Below are 17,593 nucleotides of genomic sequence, written 5' to 3' on the forward strand. Positions count from 1 at the left end.
GCTGTCAGTATGCCAGGGGACCTTGATGTGTGGATCCCGAGTGGTAATTCCACCCAAGTTAAGGGAGAGAGTGCTCAATGAGCTTCACGAAGGTCATCTGGGAGGGGTGAAAATGGAAAGCCTTGCTAGGGCTTATGTGTGGTGGCCGGGGATCGATCAGCAAATTGAGGACCTGACAAAGAGCTGCTCAGGATGCCAGAAGGTCCAAAATGCACCACCACATGCCCCTCTACACCCATGGGAGTGGCCCTCATCTCCATGGCAACGGGTGCATATTGATTTTGCTGGTCCATTCATGGACTCAATGTTTTTAATAGCCGTGGATGCGCACTCGAAATGGCCTGAGGTGATCAAAATGTCCTCCACCACCACGGAGAAAACTATTGCAGTCCTACAGACCATTTTTGCCAGGAACGGCTTGCCAGGGCAGATTTGCTCTGATAACAGACCACAGTTTGTGTCCGAAGAGTTTCGAAGATTTATGAAAAGGAATGGGGTAAGGCATTACACATCCGCCCCGTATCATCCAGCCACAAATGGATTGGCTGAGAGGTTCGTACAAACCTTTAAAAAAGCAGTAAAGGCCATGTGCGATGACGACATTCCACTGCAGCATAAGGTGGACAATTTCCTGTTAGCCTACAGAAATGCGACACATGCAGTCACCAACCAGGCCCCGGCCATGATGTTCTTTAACCGAAGGTTGAGATCTCGTCTGGATTTGCTCAGACCAAATGTACGAAGAGATGTTGAGAATAAGCAATTCCAGCACATCAATGAGAAGCCGACAAGGAGCTTCAATGTAGGGCAACCAGTCTTGGCCTGCGACTACCGAACAGAGAAATGGCAACCAGGAACGATATGCACATGGCAGGGGCCATTAATGTACACAGTGCACGTTGGGGAGAGCATCGTGAGACGCCATGCTGAGCAGATCCTAGAGTCACAGGAACAAGTCAACCCCATGTCTCGGCCATACGTACCTGGTGAGGAACCCAACGTACAGGTAGCATCTACCCCAGAAACAATAGCATTGGAAGCTGATGAATCAACTGACGACAGGGTGTTAGAATCGCCTCCGCACCAAAAGCGAGACACTCGGGAAAGGCGTTATCCAGAAAGGATCAGGAAGCCTCCCCAAAGACTGAATTTATAAATAGACTATTTTCAGTTAATGTTGCATGTTAAAAGTGTTAATTGTAATTAGTTTGATATTTAATTGTTAAATGAGTGTTATGGTACTGTCAATCTAAAAGGGGAGGAATTGTAATGTATGTACCTTTAAGGGGGAGAACTACTTTTTACAGCTCCTGTATCCTGTAGTACCGGCAGTGACCACACCTGTATATAAACCCCGAGTAGTGATCTGTACAGTCAGTTGCAGTTTGAACCCTCATTCAGTAAACACCTGTTGATCGTTCCCTGCCGTTTTTGTCTGATTATTGAAGGACACAACATTAAGATACACGGATCTAACATAACCTGTGCTGTGCCTGCCCTGGGAGTGTTTGATGGGACAGTGTGGAGGGAGCTTTACTCTGTATCTAACCCGTGCTGTACCTGCCCTGGAAGTGTTTGACGGGACAGTGTGGAGGGAGTTTTACTCTGTATCTAACGCCGAGGGAGTGTGCAGTAAGATGTCGATTGACTCACCGGTTCCATCGGTGGCTGTTCCTGGACTCGAGGTCTCTCCTTTTGCTCGACTCGGTTCCATGCTGGCTTCTGCTGGACTGTGGGAGCCGGGGAGGATTGATGCCTCTGATCTCCGGGACTCCCTTCCACGGTGGAGGAGACCACTTGCTGCTGCCGGGGAGCAAAGGCCCGGGAGGGCTGCGGGGCCGGAGGTTGCGGGATGGGGGCCCCCTGGTCCAGATCGAGCCCCGAGGCCTGGCCTGCCGGGGCTCCCGGTGGCGTAGGCCGAGGCTCTGTCGCCTTGGAAACCGGGCCTAGCCTCTGCTTCGCCGCGCCGGCCCAGGGGGTGGCGGGAGGCCCAGGCTGGGGTTTCAGGCCTGGCGTTTGAGGCTTCAGGGCCTTCACGGGCGAAAACCCTGCCACTCTAGGCCCAAACTTGGAGGCTGGGGGGACGGGAGGCTGATGGAGCGTCTCAGAACCAGGCCCTTGGGTCGAAGACATTGTGTGGCGGCCATTGATCTGCAACAGAGTAGAATTAGTCAAATTAGCTCCTTTTCTCACTCTCCCATCGACAGAGAGCAGTCCAGGCCTTGTCCTTCCCCAGAGCATTCGATCCCCACCCAGCGCACAATAGAGTCATAGAGTTATACAGCACAGAAAGAGGCCCTTCGGCCCATCGTGTCCGCGCCGGCCATCAAGTCCTGTCTATTCTAATCCCATTTTCCAGCACTTGGTCCGTAGCCTTGTATGCTATGGCGTTTCAAGTGCTCATCTAAATGCTTCTTGAATGTTGTGAGCGTTCCTGCCTCTACCACCCTTTCAGGCAGTGAGTTCCAGATCCCAACCACCCTCTGGGTGAAAAAGTTTTTCCTCAAATCCCCTCTAAACCTCCTGCCCCTTACCTTGAAACTATGCCCCCTGGTTATTGACCCCTCTACTAAGGGAAAAGTTCCTTTCTATCTACCCTATCTATGCCCCTCATAATTTTGTACACCTCAATCAGGTCCCCCCTCAGCCTTCTCTGCTCTTAGGAAAACAAACCCAGCCTGTCCAGTTTCTCTTCATAGCTGAAGTGCTCCAGCCCAGGTAACATCCTGGTGAATCTCCTCTGCACCCTCTCCAATGCAATCACATCCTTCCTATAGTGTGGCAACCAGAACTGCACACAGTATTCCAGCTGTGGCCTAACGTGCGTTTTGTACAGCTCCATCATAACCTCCCTGCTCTAATATTTTATGCCTCGGCTAATGAAGGCAAGTATCCCATATGCCTTTTTAACCACCTTATCTACCCGTCCTGCTGCCTTCAGGGATCTACGTACATGCACACCAAGGTCCCTCTGATCCTCTGTCCTTCCTAGGGTCCGACCATTCATTGTGTATTCCCTTGCCTTGTTGGTCCTCCCAAAATGCATCACCTCACACTTTTCAGGGTTAAATTCCATTTGCCACTGTTCTGCCCATCTAACCATCCCGTCTATATCGTCCTGTCGCCTGAGGCTTCCCTCCTCGCTATTTACCACTCCAACAATTTTCGTGTCACCTGCGAACTTACTGATCATACCTTGGACATTCACATCCAAATCATTAATGTAGTCCATAATGAAGTCCAACACCGCCTTCAGTGTGCCAGTGCAGCCTTCGGTCGCCTGAGGAAGAGAGTGTTTGAAGACCAGGACCTGAAACCCGGCACCAAGCTCATGGTCTACAGAGCAGCAGTGATACCCGCCCTGCTGTATGCCTCAGAGACATGGACCATGTACAGCAGGCACCTCAAAGCACTGGAGAGGTGAACATAGGTCATTAAAATGTCACGGACAGGTACAGAAAATAATCAAAAAGGCTAATGGAATGCTGGCCTTTATACCTAGAGGTCGAGAATACAAGGGGGCAGAAGTTATGCTACAGCTATACAAAGCCCTGGTTAGATCACACCTGGAGTGCTGTGAGTAGTTCTGGGCACCACACCTTAGGAAGGATATAGAAACATAGAAGATAGGAGCAGGAGTAGGCCATTCGGCCCCTCGAGCCTGCTCCGCCATTCAATGAGATCATGGCTGATCATCCAAACTCAGTACCCTGTCCCTGCTTTCTCCCCATATCCCTTGATCCCTTTAGCCTTAAGAAATATATCTAACTCCTTCTTGAATATATTTAATGAACTGGCCTCAACTGCCTTCTGTGGTAGAGAATTCCACAGGTTCACCACTCTCTGGGTGAAGAAAATCCTCCTCATCTCAGTCCTAAATGGCTTACCCCTTATCTTTAGACTGTGACCCCTGGTTCTGGATTCCACCCGCCATTGGGAACATCCTTCCTGCATTTAGTCTGTCTAGTCCTGTTAGAATTTTATAAGTTTCAATGAGATCCCCTCTCATTTTTCTGAACTCCAGCGAGGAGGACGGGGATGGGAAGCGGAGGCAGGTGTTGGCAGGCGGCCAGCAACAAAAATGGGTGCCCGGCACCTCGCCTTTCATTAGCACCACCCCGGCCACAGGTAGAACCCCCCCCATGACCCCGTCGGGCACAGCGTCCGGCGGTACGTCACGGGGGGTGCTACCGAAGATCGCGGCCAGGGTGCGAGCGGGGCGCTGCGCACGGCGATGACGTCATCGCCGGTGGCGCAGCCCCGCGGGGCGCTAACGGTTAGCACCGCCGCTGACCTCCCGCTGAATTTCGCAAGGGGCGTTGGCAGCACCGCGTCTGGGCATGAGTTGCCCTCTTAGGTGCTAACAGGAGGCGTAAAGCAACCAAATTTCCCCCCCGAGGTCTAGGGGACATAATTTCAGGAGTGAAATTAGGAAACACTGCTACACACAAAGGGTGGTAGAAGTTTGGAACTCTCTTCCGCAAACGGCAACTGATGCTGGATCAATTGTTCATTTTAAATCGGAGATTGATAGATTTCTGTTAACCAAAGTTATTAAGGGATGTGGGCCAACGGCGGGTGACATGAATCAACTGAGCGGCCTGTGGGTGGCGCTGTCCAGGGAGAGTATAAATACTCGGGCACGGGCCCAGCTTGCGCAGGATATTCTTAACAGGAACTAGTGAAGGACACAACTAGACCGCCATGTTGTAAAACAGTTGATTAAAGCTTTGTTTAATGCTTAGACCAAGTGCCTATGTGGAGTTGGGTCACAGATCAGCCATGATCTCATTGAATGGCGGAACAGGCTCGAGGGGCTGAATGGCCTCCTCCTCTTCCTAGGTTCCATCTATTCTAGCCCATCCCTCCGATTCTGCCTCACTAAAATTGTACACCTCATTATTCTCAAATAAAATCATCCACCCAGTCCCCTACGACAGATTTAGGGGAAAACAAGAATGACCTTGCATTTCTATAGCGTCTTTCAGGACTACAGGACGTCCCAAAGCGCTTTACAGCCAATGAAGTACTTTCTGAAGTGTAGCCACTGTTGTAATGTGGGAAACACGGCAGCCAATTTGTGCACAGCAAGCTCCCACAAGCAGCACTCTGATCATGACCAGTTAATCTGTCTCGGTGATTGATGTTGGTTGAGGGGTACATATTGGCCCCAGGTCTCCGGGGAGAACTCCCCAGCTCTTCTTCCAAAAGTGGCTGTGATATCTATTACATCCACCTGAGAGGGCAGACAGAGACCTCGGTTTAACGTCTCATCTGAAAGACGGCACCTCCGACAGTGCAGCGCTCCCTCTGTAGTGCCCCTCCGACAGTGCAGTGCTCCCTCAGTACTGCCCCTCCGACAGTGCAGCACTCCCTCAGTACTGCCCCTCCGACAGTGCAGCGATCCCTCAGTACACCCCCTCCGACAGTGCAGCACTCCCTCAGTACTGCCCCTCTGACAGTGCAGCGCTCCCTCAGTACTGCCCTTCCGACAGTGCAGCACTCCCTCAGTACACCCCCTCCGACAGTGCAGCACTCCCTCAGTACTGCCCCTCCGACAGTGCAGCGCTCCCTCAGTACTGCCCCTCCGACAGTGCAGCGATCCCTCAGTACACCCCCTCCGACAGTGCAGCACTCCCTCAGTACTGCCCCTCCGACAGTGCAGCGCTCCCTCAGTACTGCCCCTCCAACAGTGCAGCGCTCCCTCAGTACTGCCCCTCCGACAGTGCAGCGCTCCCTCAGTACTGCCCCTCCGACAGTGCAGCGCTCCCTCAGTGCTGCCCCTCTGACAGTGCAGCGCTCCCTCAGTACTGCCCCTCCGACAGTGCAGCACTCCCTCAATACTGTCCTCCGGCCCTACAACCCTCAGAGATCTCTGCGCTCCTCCAATTCTGGCCTCTTGCGCATCCCCCCTGATTTTAATCGCTCAACCATTGCCAGCTTCAGCTACCTGGGCCCTAAGCTCTGGAATTCCTTCCCTAAACCACTTCGCCCTTCTCTCCTCCTTTAATAAGGTCCTTAAAAGCCGATCTCTTTGACCGAGCTTCAGGTCCCCTGTCCTAATATCTCCTTACGTGGCGCGGTGTCAAATGTCTGACTCGTTTACGCCCTTGTGAAGCACCTTTAAGTTAAAGGCGCTGTACAAATGCAAATTGTTGTTGCCGAACGGGAAATGCGACTTTTGACTTGTCGGCAGGGACTCACCGCAGGGGCAGAGGGCGTGACCTTTGACTTGTAGGGGTCATTGTTCTGCATGTCCTCCAGCATGGAAGTCAAGGAGTCGATCTGTGAGTCAATGCTGGTTGCCATGGCAATCGAGGAGCCCTCATCCTCCTAGAATTAAATGTACCAAGATTAGGCATGAGAACAAGGCATTTACAGCTCTGGTTAGACCCCCATCTGGGGTAACTGCCATCAATTCTGGGCCCCGCACCTCAGGAAGGATATATTCTCCTTGGAGGGGGAGCAGCGCCGATTCTCCAGAACGATACCGTAGCTAAAAGGGGTAAATTTTGAGGACGGGTTACATAGAAACATAGAGGATAGGAGCAGGAGTAGGCCATTCGGCCCCTCGAGCCTGCTCCGCCATTCAATGAGATCATGGCTGATCATCCAAATTCAGTACACTGTCCCTGCTTTCTCCCCATATCCCTGGATCCCTTTAGCCTTAAGAAATATATCCAACTCCTTCTTGAATATATTTAATGAATTGGCCTCAACTGCCTTCTGTGGTAGAGAATTCCACAGGTTCACCACTCTCTGGGTGAAGAAATTCCTCCTCATTTCTGTCCTAAATGGCTTACCCCTCATCCTTAGACTGTGACCCCTGGTTCTGGACTCCCCGACCATCGGGAACATCCTTCCTGCATCTAGTCTGTCTAGTCCTGTTAGAACTTTATGTTCTTCTAAACTCCAGCAAATATAAGCCCAATCGTCCCAATCTCTCCTCATACGTCATTCCTGCCATCCCACGTATTAGTCTGGTGAATCTTTGCTGCACTCCCTCCATGGCAAGAACATCCTTCCTCAGATAAGGGTTGTACAGACTAGTTCAACAATTTCAGGTCATAACCTCGGCCCCTATCACATATATATATTTTCTTCTTTTTTTCTTCTTCCCTCCCACATGCCCTTCATTCTGCCAGCGCAATTCACACCCCATCTCGAGCCATCCTTTGTTCCGTAACCTGCCCCCATTACCATCTCCTCTCGCCTTGAATATCTCTTAATGTCTCTCAATGTCTCTTAATCTCTCCTGCTTTCTATCCTATCACTGACCTTCCCTTTTGTTCTTTCATCCCCTCCCCCTTTTCCCAGCCCCTAAACCTGCTTTCCATCTCCAGCTTTTTTCCAATTCTGACGAAAGGTCAATGACCTGAAAATTTTAACTCTGTTTCTCTCTCCACTGATGCTGCCTGGCCTGCTGAGTTTTTCCAGCATTTCCTGTTGTTATTTTGTACAGACTAGACTTGTATCCCCCTGAGTATCAAAGATTAAGGAGTGACCTGATCATGGTCATAGTCATAGAATCATCGGGCTAAAAATTCAGTTGGGCGCCATTTGGGGCGCCAAGCTCGCCTGGGCGCCGGAATTACCGCTGCGAGCAGAGCCACTTGCGCCATCCGGATATTCAGTTTCTGCGCCCCAAATGGAAGCGGGCCGCTACTCGAGGCTTCCCGCGCCCCGCTTGGGACGCTCACCCTGAATATCGGCGCGCTAAGGGCCGCAGCGCCACACGCTGCGGCACGGCACGCTGCGGTACTGCAGGCCTTCCTCCCACTGTTAAGGGGGAGGTGCCTGCAACAGCGCGATCCCCGCTCGCGAGTGCCGGCAAATGAGCCCGGCACCAAGGAGAAGTGCCGGGCTCTCGGGAAACAGCCGGCAATGCCGCGGGGGGGGGGTGGTTAGGAGGCCGGGGACGGAGGTGCGGGCAGGCGGCCGCCGAAAAAGCGGCCGGCCGCACCTCCACCTTAACTAGCGCCACTACCGGCACAGGTAGGCCCCTGTGAACCGGTCGCTCCTTGCGGCTGGCGCTGAAGAGGCGGGCGCGACCTAATATGGCGTTCGGGGCGGTAGCGGGGCGCTGCGCACACCGATGACGTCATCGGCGGCGGCGCAGCGCTACAGGCTAACGCCGCCATTAGCGCCCCGCTAAATATCGCGGTGGTTGTGGCCAGTGGCGCTAAAGCCTCTGAGTGGCCTCTTTGGGCGCAAACTGGTGGCGCAGGCCACTGAATTTCTAGGCGATAGTTATACAGCACAGAAAAAAGGCCCTTCGGCCCATCGTGTCCGCGCTGGCCATCAAGCCCCATCTATTCTAAACCCATTTTCCAGCACTTGGTCCGTAGCCTTGTATGCTATGGCGTTTCAAGCGCTCATCTAAATGCTTCTTGAATTTGGGAAAAGGGGAAGTGCAACGAGACCTGGGTGTCCTTGTGCACCAGTCGCTGACGCTAAGCATGCAGGTGCAGCGGGTGGTTAAGAAGGCAAATGGCATGTTGGCCTTTGTATCGAGATGGTTTGAGTACAGGAACAAGGATGTCTTGCTGCCGTTGTACAGGGCCTTGGTGAGACCACACCTTGAGTATTGTGTGCAGTTTTGGTCGCCTTATCTGAGGAAGGATGTTCTTGCCATGGAGGGAGTGCAGCGAAGATTCACCAGACCGATACCTGGGATGAGAGGAATGACGTATGAGGAGAGATTGGGTCGATTAGGCTTATATTCACTAGAGTTTAGAAGAATGAGAGGGGACCTCAATGAAACTTATAAAATTCTAACAGGACTAGGCAGACTAGATGCAGGAAAGATGTTCCCGATGGCGGGGGAGTCCAGAACCAGGGGTCACAGTCTAAGGATAAGGGGTAAGCCATTTAGGACAGAGATGAGGAGGAATTTCTTCACCCAGAGAGTGGTGAACCTGTGGAGTTCTCTACCACAGAAGGCAGTAGAGGCCAATTCATTAATATATTCAAGAAGGAGTTAGATATATTTCTTAAGGCTAAAGGGATCAAGGGATATGGGGAGAAGGCAGGGACAGGGTACTGAGTTTGGATGATCAGCCATGATCTCATTGAATGGCGGAGCAGGCTCGAGGGGCCGAATGGCCTCCTCCTGCTCCTATCTTCTATGTTTCTATGTTTGAATGTTGTGAGGGTTCCTGCCTCTACCACCCTTTCCGGCAGTGAGATCCAGATTCCAACCACCCTCTGGGTGAAAAACTTTTTCCTCAAATCCCCTCTAAACCTCCTGTCCCTTACCTTCAAACTATGCCCCCTGGTTATTGCCCGCTCTGCTCAGGGGAAAAGTTCCTTTCTATCTACCCCATCTATGACCCTCATGGTGTATAAGACGTTGATATGGTAGACAGAGCGAAACTGTTTCCTCTGGTGGGGGGAGTCCAGAATAAGGAGGCATAACCTTAAAATTAGAGCCAGGCCGTTCAGGGGTGATGTCAGGAAGCACTTCTTCACACAAAGGGTAGGGGAAATCTGGAATTCCCTCCCCAAAAAAGCTGCTGAGGCTGGGGGGCCAATTGAAAATTTCAAGACTGAGATCGATGATCTGATTGAATGGCACAGCAGGCTCGAAGGGCTGACTGGGCTCCTCCTGTTCCTCTGTAACAGGTTCAAGGGGCAGAATGGCCTCCTCCTGTTCCTGTGTAACAGGTTCAAGGGGCAGAAAGGCCTCCTCCTGTTCCTGTATCACAGGTTTGAGGGGCTGAATGGCCTCCTCCTGTTCCTGTTTACAAGGCTCGAGGGGCTGAATGGCCTCCTCCTCATCCTATGTAACAGGCTCGAGGGGCTAAATGGCTTCCTCCTGTTCCTGTGTAACAGGGTCGAGGGGCTGAATGGCCTCCTCCTGTTCCTGTGTAACAAGTATGAGGGGCTGAATGGCTTCCTCCTGTTCCTGTCTAACAGGGTTGAGGGGCTGAATGGCCTCCTCCTCTTCCTGTATAACAAGGTTGAGGGGCTGAATGGCCTCCTCCTGTTCCTGTGTAACAGGCTCGAGGGACTGAATGGACTCCTCCCTTTCCTGTGTAACAGGCTCGAGGGGCTGAATGGCCTCCTCCTGTTCCTGTGTAACAGGCTCGAGGGGCTGAATGGCCTCCACCTGTTCCTGTGTAACAGGCTCGAGGGGCTGAATGGCCTCCTCCAGTTCCTGTGTAACAGGTTCGAGGGGCTGAATGGCCTCCTCCTGTTCCTGTGTAACAGATTTAATGACTGAATGGCCTCCCCCTGTTCCTGTGTAGCAGGCTCGAGGGGCTAAATGGCCTCCTCCAGTTCCTGTGTAACATATTTAGGGACTGAATGGCCTCCTCCTGTTCCTGTGTAACAAATTTAAGGACTGAATGGCCTCCTCCTGTTCCTGTGTAGCAGACTCGAGGGGCTGAATGGCCTCCTCCAGTTCCTGTGTAACTGGCTCGAGGGACTGAATGGCCTCCTCCTGTTCCTGTGTAACAGGATCGAGTTGCTGAATGGCCTCCTCCTGTTCCTATGTAACGGGCTCAAGGGGCTGAATGGCCTCCTCCTGTTTCTGTGTAACAGGGTCGAGGTGCTGAATGGCCTCCTCCTGTTCCTGTTTAACAGGCTCGAGGGGCTGAATGGCCTCCTCCTCATCCTTTGTAACAGGCTCGAGGGGCTAAATGGCTTCCTCCTGTTCCTGTGTAACACGGTCGAGGGGCTGAATGGCCTCCTCCTGTTCCTGTGTAACAGGTTTAAGGGGCTGAATGGCCTCCTCCCTTTCCTGTGTAACAAGCTCGAGGGGCTGAATGGCCTCCACCTGTTCCTGTGTAACAGGCTCGAGGGGCTGAATGGCCTCCTCCTGTTCCTGTGTAAGAGGCTCGAAGGGCTGAATGGCCTCCTCCTCTTCCTGTGTAAGAGGCTCGAAGGGCTGAATGGCCACCTCTTGTTCCTGTGTAAGAGGCTCGAGGGGCTGAATGCCCTCCTCCTGTTCCTGTGCAACAGGATCGAGGGGCTGAATGGCCTCCTCCTGTTCCTGTGTAACAGGTTCGAGGGACTGAATGGACTCCTCCCTTTCCTGTGCAACAGGTTTAAGGGGCTGAATGGCCTCCTCCCTTTCCTGTGTAACAGGCTCGAGGGGCTGAATGGCCTCCACCTGTTCCTGTGTAACACGCTCGAGGGGCTGAATGGCCTCCTCCTGTTCCTGTGTAACAGATACGAGGGGCTGAATGGCCTCCTCCTGTTCCTGTGTAGCAGGCTCGAGGGGCTGAATGGCCTCCTCCTGTTCCTGTGTAACAGGTTTAAGGGGCTGAATGGCCTCCTCCCTTTCCTGTGTGACAGGCTCGAGGGGCTGAATGGCCTCCACCTGTTCCTGTGTAAGAGGCTCGAAGGGCTGAATGGCCACCTCTTGTTCCTGTGTAAGAGGCTCGAGGGGCTGAATGGCCTCCTCCTGTTCCTGTGTAAGAGGCTCGAGGGGCTGAATGCCCTCCTCCTGTTCCTGTGTAACAGGATCGAGGGGTTGAATGGCCTCCTCCTGTTCCTGTGTAACAGGCTCGAGGGACTGAATGGACTCCTCCCTTTCCTGTGCAACAGGTTTAAGGGGCTGAATGGCCTCCTCCCTTTCCTGTGTAACAGGCTCGAGAGGCTGAATGGCCTCCACCTGTTCCTGTGTAACACGCTCGAGGGGCTGAATGGCCTCCTCCTGTTCCTGTGTAACAGATACGAGGGGCTGAATGGCCTCCTCCTGTTCCTGTGTAGCAGGCTCGAGAGGCTGAATGGCCTCCTCCTGTTCCTGTGTAACAGGTTTAAGGGGCTGAATGGCCTCCTCCCTTTCCTGTGTGACAGGCTCGAGGGGCTGAATGGCCACCTCTTGTTCCTGTGTAACAGGCTCGAGGGGCTGAATGGCCTCCTCCTGTTCCTGTGTAACAGATTTAGGGACTGAATGGCCTCCCCCTGTTCCTGTGTAGCAGGCTCGAGGGGCTGAATGGCCTCCTCCTGTTCCTGTGTAACAGGCTCGAGGGACTGAATGGACTCCTCCCTTTCCTGTGTAACAGGCTCGAGAGGCTGAATGGCCTCCACCTGTTCCTGTGTAACAGGATGGAGGGGCTGAATGGCCTCCTCCTCATCCTTTGTAAGAGGCTCGAAGGGCTGAATGGCCTCCTCCTGTTCCTGTGTAACAGATATGAGGGGCTAAATGGCCTCCTCCTGTTCCTGTGTAGCAGGCTCGCCGGGCTGAATGGCCTCCTCCTGTTACTGTGTAACAGGTTTCAGGGGCTGAATGGCCTCCTCCTGTTCCTGTGTAGCAGGCTCGAGGGGCTGAATGGCCTCCTCCTGTTCCTGTGTAACAGGTTTAAGGGGCTGAATGGCCTCCTCCCTTTCCTGTGTGACAGGCTCGAGGGGCTGAATGGCCTCCACCTGTTCCTGTGTAACAGGCTCAAGCGGCTGAATGGCCTCCTCCTGTTCCTGTGTAAGAGGCTCGAAGGGCTGAATGGCCACCTCTCGTTCCTGTGTAAGAGGCTCGAGGGCTGAATGGCCTCCTACTGTTACTGTGTAACAGGCTCGAGGGGCTGAATGGCCTCCTCCTGTTCCTGTGTAACAGATTTAGGGACTGAATGGCCTCCCCCTGTTCCTGTGTAGCAGGCTCGAGGGGCTGAATGGCCTCCTCCTGTTCCTGTGTAACAGGCTCGAGAGGCTGAATGGCCTCCACCTGTTCCTGTGTAACAGGATGGAGGGGCTGAATGGCCTCCTCCTGTTCCTTTGTAAGAGGCTCGAAGGGCTGAATGGCCACCTCTTGCTCCTGTGTAAGAGGCTCAAGGGGCTGAATGGCCTCCTCCTATTCCTGTGTAACAGGCTCGAGGGGCTGAATGGCCTCCTCCTGTTCCTGTGTAGCAGGCTCGCGGGGCTGAATGGCCTCCTCCTGTTACTGTGTAACAGGTTTCAGGGGCTGAATGGCCTCCTCCTTTTCCTGTGTAACAGGCTCGAGGGGCTGAATAGCCTCCTCCTGTTCCTGTCCAGAGGCTCATGGAGCTGAATGGCCTCCTCCTGTTCCTGTGTAAGAGGCTCGTGCGGCTGAATGGCCTACTCCAGTTCCTGTGTAACAGGCTCGAGGGGCTGAATGGCCTCCTCCTGTTCCTGTGTAACAGATTTAGGGACTGAATGGCCTCCCCCTGTTCCTGTGCAAGAGGCTCAAGGGGCTGAATGGCCTCCTCCTGTTCCTGTGTAGGAGGCTCGAAGGGCTGAATGGCCACCTCTTGTTCCTGTGTAAGAGGCTCGAGGGGCTGAATGGCCTCCTCCTGTTCCTGTGTAAGAGGCTCGTTGGGCTGAATGGCCTCCTACTGTTCCTGTGTAACAGACTCGAGGGTTGAATGGCCTCCTTTAGTTCCTGTGTAACAGGATCGAGGGGCTGAATGGCTTCCTCCAGTTCCTGTGTAACAGGGTCGAGGGGCTGAATGGACTCCTCCTGTTCCTGTGTAACAGGCTCGAGGGGCTGAATGGGCCTCCTTCTGTTCCTGCGTAAGAGGCTCGAGGGGCTGAATGGCCTACTCCTGTTCCTGTGTAACAGGGTCGAGGGGCTGAATGGCCTCCTCCTGTTACTGTGTAACAGATTTGAGGGACTGAATGGCCTCCCCCTGTTCCTGTGTAACAGGCTCGAGGGGCTGAATGGGCCTCCTTCTGTTCCTGTGTAAGAGGCTCGAGGGGCTGAATGGCCTACTCCTGTTCCTGTGTAACAGGGTCGAGGGGCTGAATGGCCTCGTTCTGTTCCTGTGTAACAGGGTCGAGGGGCTGAATGGCCTCCTCCTGTTATGTGTAACAGGATCGAGTTGCTGAATGACCTCCTCCTGTTCCTATGTAATGGGCTCAAGGGGCTGAATGGTCTCCTTCTGTTCCTGTGTAACAGGTTTGAGGGGCTGAATGGCCTCCTCCTGTTCCTGTGTAACAGACTCGAGGGGCTGAATGGCCTCCTCCAGTTCCTGTGTAACAGGATTGAGGGGCTGAATGGCCTCCTCCAGTTCCTGTGTAACAGTGTCGAAAAGCTGAATGGCCTCCTCCAGTTCCTGTGTAACAGGCTCGAGGGACTGAATGGCCTCCCCTGTTCCTGTGTAACAGGCTCGAGGGGCTGAATGGGCCTCCTTCTGTTCCTGTGTAAGAGGCTCGAGGGGCTGAATGGCCTCCTGCTGTTCCTATGTAATGGGCTCAAGGGGCTAAATGGTCTCCTCCTGTTCCTGTGTAACAGGTTTGAGGGGCTGAATGGCCTCCTCCGGTTCCTGTGTAACAGGGTCGAGGGGCTGAATGGCCTCCTCCTGTTCCTGTGTAACAGGCTCGAGGGGCTGAATGGCCTCCTCCTGTTCCTTTGTAACAGGCTCGAGGGGCTGAATGGCCTCCTCCTGTTCCTTTGTAACAGGCTCGAGGGGCTGAATGGCCTCCTCCTGTTCCTATGTAACAGGCTCGAGGGGCTGAATGAGGGGGGATGGGGGCCCAGCTTGAGTGAGAACGTCACTTACCTCAGTGTCTCTCGGCCAATCCGCGGCGGGCGGCTCTTCCGCCAAGGGAGGCGGCGGCGACGGGAACAACTCCTCGGCGGGTGGGGGAGGGAAGGACTCTTCAAAGGGGGGAGGGGGTGGGGGAGGGGGAGGGGGGAGGGGGAGGGGGGATGCTGCCGGGCGGGGGTAAGAGCTCCTCGCCTGCTGGGGGTGGGGGAGGGAGTGGCAAATCTGCAAAAAACACAAAGCAAGAGTCCGTTAAACAAAATCCTCACTTCCTGTCTGGAAGGACCTTGCTCCTTGTCCACTCACAGTCACATCCTGTTGTCACGTTTGCCTCATGCCCACGATTTATAGCAGCAACTCTCTATGTAAACATGTGACGGAGTAATTCCACCCTCTGGCCAGCGGGGGCGCAGCATTGGCTCATCCTGCTCCTCAGGAGTAACTCCTCCCTTCCGACCAGCTCCACCTCTCCTCTCCCAAACTGCCCAGAGATTTCCTTATTAACTTAAATAATAATATTACCAAAAGAGAGAGACAGAGAGAAAGAGAGAGGCAGAGTGACAGAGAGAGAGAAAGAGAGAGCGAGAGAGACAGAGCGAGATAGAGAGAGACAGAGACAGAGAGAGAGACAGAGATGATTTATTTCTCTATTTCTCCTCCCTCTCACCCTCACTCCCTCCCCATCCCTCCTTCCCGTCACTCCCCCTCGCCTCACTCCCCCTCCCTCTACGCCTCACTCCAACTCCCTTCTTCACCTCACTTCCTCCCCATCCCCTCTCCCTCACCTCCCTTCCCTCCCTCTCACTCCTCTCCCCCTTACTCCTCCCTCCCCCTCACTTGCTCCATTACCCCGACTCCCTCAATTCCCACTCACTCATTCTCTCTCCCACTCACTCCCTGCCACATCACTCCCTCCCCTCTCCTTCCACTCACTCCTTCCCCTTCCATATCCTCCCCTCCCAGCCCTCTCCTCAACCCCTCCTCCCTCTCCCCCGCCCCTCACTCAGCCACCCCTCCCCCTCACTCCCTCCCCTCCCATTCCCCTCATTCCCTGCCCCTCCCTCCCCTGCCTCCCTGCTCCTCACTCCCTGGCCCCACTCCTGTTCCCTTCCCCCCATTCCCCTCATTCCCGCACCTCCCCCTCACTCCCTCCCCTCCCCTCCTTCCCGTTCCCCTTACTCCCTGTCGCTCCCCTCCCCACTCCCCCCATTCCCCTTACTCCCTGCCCCTCCCCTCCCCCATTCCCCTCACTCCCTGCCCCTCCCCTCCCCCTCCCTCCCATTCCCCTCACTCCCTGCCCCTCCCCTCCCCCTCCCTCCCATTCCCCTCACTCCCTCCCCCCTCACTCTCTCCCCTCCCTACTATTCTCCTCACTCCCTACCCATCTCACTCTCTCTCCCTTCCCTACCATTCCCCTCACTCCCTCCCACTCACTCTCTCCCCTCCCTCCCCTTCTCCTCACTCCCTGCCCCTCTACTCCCCTCCCTCCCCTCCCCCTCACCCCCTCCCTCCCACTCCCCTCCCTCCCCCTCAATCCCTCCCCCCTCACACTCCCCTCCATCCCCCCTCACTCCCTCGCCCCCTCACACTCCCCTCCCTCCCCCTCACTCCCTGCCCCTCCCCTCCCCTCCTTCCCCTTCTCCTCACTCCCTCCCCTCCCCCTCACTCCCTCACACTCCCTTCACTCTCTCCCTCTCACACTCCCCTCCCTCCCCCTCACTCCCTGCCCCTCCCCTCCCTCTCATTCCCCTCACTCCCCTCCAGCCCCCTCCCCTCCCCCTCCCCTCCCCTCCCTCCCATTCCCCTCACTCACTGCCCCTCTACTCCACTCCCTCCCCTCCCCTCACTCCCTCCCTCCCTCCCACTTCCTCCCATTCCCCTCACTTCCTGCCCCTCACTCCCTCCCACTCCCTCCCATTCCCCTCACTTCCTGCCCCTCACTCCCTCCCACTCCCTCCCATTCCCTTCACTCTCTCCCCTTCCTCCCATTCCCCTCACTCACTGCCCCTCTACTCCCCTCCCCTCCCATTCCCTTCACTCCCTGCCCCTCCCCTCCCCTCACTCTCCCCTCCCCTCCCCCTCACTCCCTGCCCTTCCACTCCCCCTCACTCCCCTCCCTCCCTCTCTCCTCCCTCCCTCCCCTACCACTCCCTCCCTGCCCCTCCCCTCCCTCCCCTTCTCTTCACTCCCTCCCCTCCACTCCCCTCCCTCCTTCCCATTCCCCTCAATCCCTGCCCCTCCCCTCCCTGCCCCTACCCCTCACTCCCTCCCCCTCACACACCCTCCCTCCCCCTCACACTCCCCCTCCCTCTCCCCCTCACTCCCTCCTTCTCCCCCTCACTCTCCCCACCCCCTCTCCCCCCCTCACTTCCTCCCCCGCACCCCTCACTCCCCTCCCCCCCCACCCCGTCTCCCCCCCCCTCACTCCCTCCCCCCTCACTCCCCTCCCCGACCCCCCACCGTCACTCCCCACCCTGGCATTGCTCACCATCTCCCAGGCCTATGTCCGGGGCCTCTCCAACACGGCCGAGCCGAGCCCGGCTGCTGCTGCTGAAGGTGGGAGGTGGGGTTACTGTGGGCTCGGGCCTGCTCACCACGGCCCTGTACGGGTTCACCTTGGGTTTGGGAGCGACGACAGGAGCGAACTTCTTCTGGGGTTGTAGAAGCTCGGAGTGCCGATGGTGATGTTCACGCTGGAGGTCAGCTTGGCCGGCCCGGGCGTCCCCGGAGACGTCATTGTTGATCAGCCCACCGCAACTGAGAGAGAGAGAGAGTCACTCTGGTTATCAGCAAATGTCCCAACCGGAACACACACCCACACACACACACACAGAGCAGGAAAGGCCCAGGCTCCATCCCCGGCCTGTGCTGAGTTAGCCTGATCTCACACCCGGTGTGGTACTGAGCCCCACACACACGCACAGAGCAGGAAAGGCCCAGGCTCCATCCCCGGCCTGTGCTGAGTTAGCCTGATCTCACACCCAGTGTGGTACTGAGCCCTACACACACACAGAGCAGGAAAGGCCCAGGCTGCATTCCCGGCCTGTGCTGAGTTAGCCTGATCTCACACCCGGTGTGGTACTGAGCCCCACACACAGAGCAGGAAAGGCCCAGGCTCCATCCCCGGCCTGTGCTGAGTTAGCCTG

General features: G+C 55.3%; 1 protein-coding gene across 2 annotated transcripts in view; it reads right to left on the bottom strand.

Annotated features, from left to right (window-relative positions):
* Positions 1–17,198, bottom strand: part of LOC147091407 (zyxin-like) — a 52,716-nt gene extending 35,518 nt beyond the window's left edge. The window contains exons 1-4 of one of the 2 annotated variants that reach the window (XM_085976765.1): positions 16,936–17,198; positions 14,463–14,672; positions 6,205–6,333; positions 1,654–2,151 (exon numbers count right to left, since the gene is read on the bottom strand). In XM_085976765.1, the coding sequence (XP_085832891.1) occupies positions 1,654–2,151; positions 6,205–6,333; positions 14,463–14,672; positions 16,936–16,938 (840 nt within the window). In that variant the 5' untranslated portion in view covers positions 16,939–17,198. Of the gene's footprint in view, positions 1–1,653; positions 2,152–6,204; positions 6,334–14,462; positions 14,673–16,935 lie in introns of those variants that run through there. The other variant, XM_085976766.1, reaches the window with a different exon arrangement.
* Between the last annotated feature and the right edge of the window lie 395 nt (positions 17,199–17,593).

Source organism: Somniosus microcephalus, unplaced genomic scaffold (genome assembly GCF_052327205.1).
Source record: "Somniosus microcephalus isolate GS21.2 unplaced genomic scaffold, FLI_Smic_1.0 unresolved_chr3, whole genome shotgun sequence".
In the NCBI taxonomy this organism is placed as follows: domain Eukaryota; kingdom Metazoa; phylum Chordata; class Chondrichthyes; order Squaliformes; family Somniosidae; genus Somniosus; species Somniosus microcephalus.